A 7,002-nucleotide genomic window follows, 5' to 3' on the forward strand; every position below is an offset into this window, starting at 1 on the left:
ATAACTCAGCTATTTTTAAGAAAGATTTAGATTTCACTTTCATTTAAAACTCTACTTTTTTAAAAATAACATAGGCTGATAATATTTTAGCTATTTGTAATACAGTGACATGCACAAGTCAATAAGTATATTGAAACAAAAGAACAGATTATATTACATAGTGAGGTATGGAGATGATAAAAATTGTGATAGATGAACTTAAAATCATGTGAAGAAGAAAATTAGGAATTTCATGAGCACTATTAACATACAAGATGGTATACAAATGTACATTGGTTACAACAAAATGAATATTGCGTATATGTACATTTAATCTAAGAAATTGACTTCTTTACAAAAACTGTCTGAAGATGTGCTTGCAAGTCTATAAACAAACTCTAAATATTGGTTATTCAACATTTATCTCCTTTTTAAAGATGAGAATTCTCCACCATTTGGCAGATTTCTGGATTTTTTAATGTCACCCAGGGTTGTTCACAAAATTTGCAATAATCTGAGGGAGGAAGTTGGGAAGTAATACTTTATTATCTATTCTAGTGTTCCAATAAAACACACAAAGCTGAGATTTTGTAAAGAAGCGAGTTAGTTTAATTTAAAGATGGAATTAATTTTAAAAATTATAAATGTACGATGAATCGAGGGCTAGAGAAGTTAACACAAATTCAGTTGGAATAAGAACTAGAAATTACATTTGTTGTTGAGAGTAAACCATAAGTGGTGAAGTCAGAATGGGAAATTTAATAAAAAGGTTGATTTACCAGGAAAGGCTTTATTTCATGGGGTAGCTGTACAATTTTGACACATGGAATTACCATACATAGGAGCATTGTATAACAAATGTAACTAATTTACTTTAAAATTTAAGGGCATCATATCTGCCAAATATATGAAAAAAAAAAGATAACAGAATGCAGCAGAGAGCTCATAATTTCTAATTTTCATGGAGAAGCCTCCCTTCGATTCTTTTAGCATGCTGTGCATCTTTGCTACACAGACTTGGGCTCAAAATATTCTACTTTTTTCCATTGCACTTTCTAAACACTGTGTCCTGGTCAAACTGAATAAGGCTCGGTGCTCGACTCACAATTTGAGGGTCGCGGGTTCGAATCCCCATCACACCAAACATGCTCATCCTTTCAGCCATGGGGGCATTATAATGTGATGGTCAATTTCACTATTTGTTGGTAAAAGAGCAGCCCAAGAGTTGGCAGTGGGTGATGATGACTAGCTGCCTTCCCTCTAGTCTTACACTGCTAAATTAGTGACGGCTAGCGCAGATAGCCCTCGTGTACCTTTTCGTAAAATTCAAAACAAACAAACCAAATAATATTTTGTGAGTTATCTTTACCACTTGAAATGCCATTTATACAACTCAGAATTGAGAAACTGAGTAAAAGAATCTAGTAATTTAAGTTATATATTTGATAAAACACAACTGTAACAGTGCCAGTATAAATCATAAGAACTTTTCTGTGCTTAGAATATGAATGAATGGAAAAAAAAACTTCCATTTTCACAGAAAAATTCATTGTCATTGAAAGTAACAGAAATTAGGTAAACTTCTTAGTGACTTATCAAAGTGACTGTCTTGCCCGAGCTTTTACTGTGACTTACAGCTATTTGAACTGATGCTAGAAAAATGAGAAATGTGAAAAAGATTCTCTAAGCTTCCGTTAAATATCAAAAAGTATCTACAGAGATTATTACAAAGATTTCTTACAGAAGATTTATTTGGGTTTCTTATCAATCCTGAATTTTGTAAGTATATTTAGATAGCAAGCCATAACATAGAATAGGGATAATTTGTTGAAATACATATTTTTATGGGTCTCTCATCAATTATGTTTTAAGTAAGATACTTTTATAAATGTTAAGTAAATAGAAACAGCTTTCATTATATCTATTAGTATAAAAAAGTTTAACTTGTATTCCTACAGAATTGGACATCACAGTACTTCTGATGATAGCACAGCTTACCGTTCTGTAGATGAAGTAAGATTCTGGCATCAGAAAGATCATCCAATCTCACGATTGAGACAATACATGATGAACCATGGATGGTGGGATGATGAGAAAGAGAAAAATTGGAAGGAAGAAACAAAAAAGCAGGTGACTGCAGTCTTCCAAACTGTTAATAACAGATAAATGTTAATTGTATAATTACTGTATCTCATGATAATCACAGTAAGATGTTACACGATATTGGATATACAAGACTGTTTAGTTAATTTGGTGATTTAATATTTAATGATTATTTACTTTTCTTAACAAGAAAGTTAAAAGTAACTATTTTAAAGGGGATAGTTATGACAAGTTTGGTTGCATAACTCAGTAAGAGTCGTACATTTTGTGTGTGTATGGTGCAATTGTTGTAGTATTATTAACACCAAGTTACTCAGATCTTCAGTATTTTTCTTGTTACCGTAAATGAGTTTTGTTCCATTATAGTGTTGCGTAGTTTATAGAAAGTTCAAGGTCTCAGTGAACAGTGTATAAATAGATGTGACCAAGTGAGTGCAAGTCAAGTAGAAAAGAAGTGAAAGTAAAATTTCAGTTAGAAAACGTAAAGTTAGCCAGTATACAATTAGCCATAATGGGTAATATTTTAACGGGAGTTTCACAGTTTAATAGAGATAAGGAGAATAATTTGTTTTGTCAAAGAGTGTTCTAAAGTAATTGAACCCGTCTGTGTGGACTTTGACGAAAAAGAGACAATTATTTAAAGTTTGAGATACGACTGTGGTAACCACCGGAGTAACATAAGTGTATCTCTAGCAGATTGTACAGTATTCATAGAGAATAAAAAGAGCAAAATAGTTCATCTTGTTGGATTCTAAAGTAATTGAGTCAGCCTGATTGGACTTTTGATAATAAAAGAGAATTATTTAGAGTTTTAGATACAACTGCGATATCCTATAGTGTAAAGAATTTTTTTACATACATTTGAGTTGTTTTGAATATATATATATATATATTATTTTAAAACAAGTGGATTGTGTGCTATCCATTGATTGTTCGAATTTATCTCCAACAACTCGCAAACACCTACTGTAGAAGAATCTCAGCCAACATATACATAAAGTCTTTACACACATAACATTGCATTAAAGAAAATCCTGAGTAGTTTTCACTTTTGTGAATCACAATTTATGTTTTTTAGCTGTTATTTTTCGTTTATTTTATAAACTTTATTATATAGCAAAGCATCGTGATGTGAATTAAAAACTCAAAGGCAGTTATGTAGGATATCTCTTTGAATTAACAAAAAATAGCTATTACAAATAAAATATATGATAAACCATGAATGATGAGAAAGAGACAGATTGGAAGGAAGGAACAAAAAAGTAGGTAACTGCAGTCTTGAAAGCTATTAATAACAGACAAATATTAATCATATAATTATTGTATCTCATGTCAGAATTTTAAAAATATTCAATAGTTTCATTAGATGAAGATGTTACACATTACATTGCAAAAAATGAAAATCTGGAGTAACTCTGTCACTTTTGTAAATTATAATTTGTGATCCATAGTTGTTGTTTTTAGTGTTTTTTTTAATCTTTTAAACTTTTTTATGTTTTAAAGAATAATTACTGGGTTATACTAAATCATATGAGAAGCAAACTTTTTGTCACCAGTTAGGAGCCTTGAAATATGGGAACTAACCCATTGATGGATTCTGATGTAATGCAACATATTATGTTTGGTTCGTAACATGTAATATTTGGTATATAGTTTCTAATGTTTGGTATGCAACATGTAATACTTGTTATATAGTTTCTAATGTTTTGTTCGTAACATGTAATATTTGATATATAGTTTCTAATGTTTGGTTCGTAACATGTAATATTTGGTATATAGTTTCTTATGTTTAGTATTCAACATATAATGTTTTGATGTATGTATTTTAGTGTTTAGTATGTAACATATAATGTTTTGATGTATGTATTTTAGTGTTTAGTATGTAACATAATGTTTGATGTATGTATTTTAGTGTTTAGTATGTAACATGTAATGTTTGATGTATGTATTTTAGTGTTTAGTATGTAACATATGTTGTTTGTATGTATATATTTTAATGTTTAGTATGTAACATATAATGTGTGATGTATGTATTTTAATGTTTAGTATTTAACATTTAATGTTTGATGTGTGTATATTAATGTTTGGTATATTATCTGTATAAAGGTTTGATATGCAATATGTAATTACAGGTGATGCAGGTATTTGCTAGAGCAGAGAAAAGAAAAAAACCTCCTATTAGAGATATGTTGACAGACGTGTATGATGAAATGCCAGCCAACTTACAGGAGCAGATTGAAGAACTGGAAAATCACCTTCAGCTACATAAAGACCATTATCCAGTAAATGCATTTATTGAGAAATAAGTACAAAAAAGATGGTCTAAAATAGAGAAGTAATAAACTTATCATTATTTTGTTAAATAAACTGTGTGAATTTCTTTAATAGTTCATTCACCACTACCTTAGAAATGACAAATATTACCTGGACGTTATCAGAAACTGTTGTGCTGTAGAAGAATTGACCAGTGGGAGTGTAAAATGAAAGTAGCAGTGCAAGTATTTGGTATAGGAAGTTTAAGTGAACTGCTGTTTATGTATGTAATTATATATTTAATTTACATCCCTTTATTAAGATATATGTTTTGTTATTGCATGTAAAATGTTATAAAGATTTAGGAACCAATAAAATGTGTATATTTTATTGCATGACTAGGACTTTCTAAATAAACACCTACTGATGTTTCCTTCTTCTCCTGGTAATAGTTTTTTAACAGAGAGATTGATGTGAAGGATTTGTGGCATCTTCTTGGGGAATGTTCATAAAGTCAAGTTTACCAGAAAAGCAATTAAGGTATACAGGATATCATAAAAACACCTGTACTTTATAAAAGTTTTCTTTATAATCACCTTTATATAATATTTGAAATGGTGTAACTTGCCTATTTTTTCTACTTTTAAGCTTTTATTTACTCTTAAGTATAATTTAAGAGTAAACATTATTAACAGTGATTTTATTTAATATTATCATCTAGCGTTGTTATAAAGCATCCGGGATAACATAAGTTTGGTTAAACTATTTACAGTTGACGAATGGCTGCACATTCTGCTGAAATGTATGCATCCTTTAAATAACTATGTGTGTATTTAATGCTGTTGAGTTTTTAATTATACTTATATACATAATTGTGATCCCTTTCTAAAGTTATTAACCCTATGTGTACAGATAGGGATCAAAGTGTGCATGCCATGATCTTTTACAGAGTGCCATTTAATGTGATATTATGCATTTGATGTCAGAGTTGTCAAGTATCCATTCTATCCTACTTTTCTGATTTAACAACAGTTCATTGTAGAGGAGAGTAAATACCAGACATGATATACAGGGATACTGAAAAAACTGTGGATATGAATTAAAGATGTCCTAGAGGCTATACAAATACAATATGCAAACAATAGGATGGACAAACTTCATCTTCTTCGCATAAACAACACTTTGCATTCTTATTTGTCAGAGTGTGAGTCAAATATATTAACAATTCACAAACATATCTTTAATATAAATACTTTTGTAACACATTTGATTTTTCTATATAATAAACTTGTATTACTAAAAGCTTGTAACATTTCAAATAGATGCATGTGTTAAATTTGCAATTTTAGTCAACACTTCTTCTACAATAATAGTTCAGTCCATTGGATCAACCCTGTGCACATTTGGTGAAATAAAATAATTGCCTATGGTCATTGTTATAAGTCTACAGTGAATAAACTTTTACATGTTTAGGAAGCAAGTACTTCAACTGTTGACACATGAAATACCTTCCCCTTGTCTTCATGTTGACAAAGTAAACACTAGATGTTTGTTTGTTTTCCATGGTAATAATTAGCTTCATTAACAGTGCTTTCAAAGTATATTTATTTTATTTTCATGTTTTTAGAATAATTAGTAGAAACTGCAGTATACTTTACACATGTTAATGAAATGACCATTATCTCCAGGTAAAATATGTTAACTATCTAGAAACAAGTGTAATTTTATTCATAAAATGTTTAACGTTCTGTTGTTTAGAGTATAAAGGTAGAATACTTGTATCATTGAATGCTTTTACCTTTTTTTAGAAGCCTTGACTTACAACTTGTGGGTTGCAGGTTTCATTCTCATCACTGAACATGCTTGCCCTTTCAGTCATGGGGGACATTATAATGTGACAGTAAATCCCTGTATTTGTTGATAAAATAATTGGTAATGGGTGGTGTTGATTAGCTGTCTTCCTTGTATCTCATCAAAATTAAGGAGGGCTAGAGTAGATAGCTCTCCAGTAGCTTTGTGTGAAATTCCACAGAAAAAAAATCAATTTAATGATAGATATTATGGGCACGAAAACTCCACACATTTGTAAAAAAGAAAGACGTGCTTATAATGCACTAATTTTTCATAAGTTAACTAGACAAAAATAGAAAGCTAAATTGTGAGGTTAATGTTAAGTTTACTTAATCTTTTAAGTCTCATTTTACTGCTTTAATGATAGAAATGCTTTGAAAAGTAAATGTAATAATAATAATTTTATTTTCCTTACCTTCCAGGGTCTAAGAGTAATATCAATTATGTGTAAATAAATACAATAACATTAATGTTTCTTTAACCTATTTCATCATGAAACACAAATATCTATAATTTATCAACTATACATTCACAAAAAGAGTTAATATATTTACAGTATAGCCAATGCTTCTTAATAAACAAAAACCATTAGTTCCTATCCTTGCAGAAAGCACTGCGGTTTGTTGTCTTTTAAATACTCTGTATCTTATCCTGAATTACCCTTATTCCCAGTTTACATCTAACTATCAACCACCTTTACATTTTAATATTAAGTATTGTATGGTTTCCTTTTCTCTAAACAGGCATAATAGTTTATCTTATTTTAGCCAATATTTGTTTACTTTTATTTTATTTCCACATCTAAACCTTGCGCTG

The 7,002-nt window shown here is 29.8% G+C and overlaps 1 protein-coding gene across 1 annotated transcript in view; it reads left to right on the forward strand.

Moving 5' to 3' along the window:
* LOC106474580 (2-oxoisovalerate dehydrogenase subunit alpha, mitochondrial-like) overlaps positions 1-4,403 on the forward strand; it is a 29,535-nt gene extending 25,132 nt beyond the window's left edge. The window contains exons 8-9 of the mRNA XM_013935268.2: positions 1,938-2,109; positions 4,215-4,403. Coding sequence (XP_013790722.1) covers positions 1,938-2,109; positions 4,215-4,388 — 346 coding nt within the window. The 3' untranslated portion in view covers positions 4,389-4,403. The remainder of the gene's footprint in view (positions 1-1,937; positions 2,110-4,214) is intronic.
* The last annotated feature ends 2,599 nt before the right edge of the window (positions 4,404-7,002 follow it).

Source organism: Limulus polyphemus, unplaced genomic scaffold (genome assembly GCF_000517525.1).
Source record: "Limulus polyphemus unplaced genomic scaffold, Limulus_polyphemus-2.1.2 Scaffold7389, whole genome shotgun sequence".
Taxonomy (NCBI): domain Eukaryota; kingdom Metazoa; phylum Arthropoda; class Merostomata; order Xiphosura; family Limulidae; genus Limulus; species Limulus polyphemus.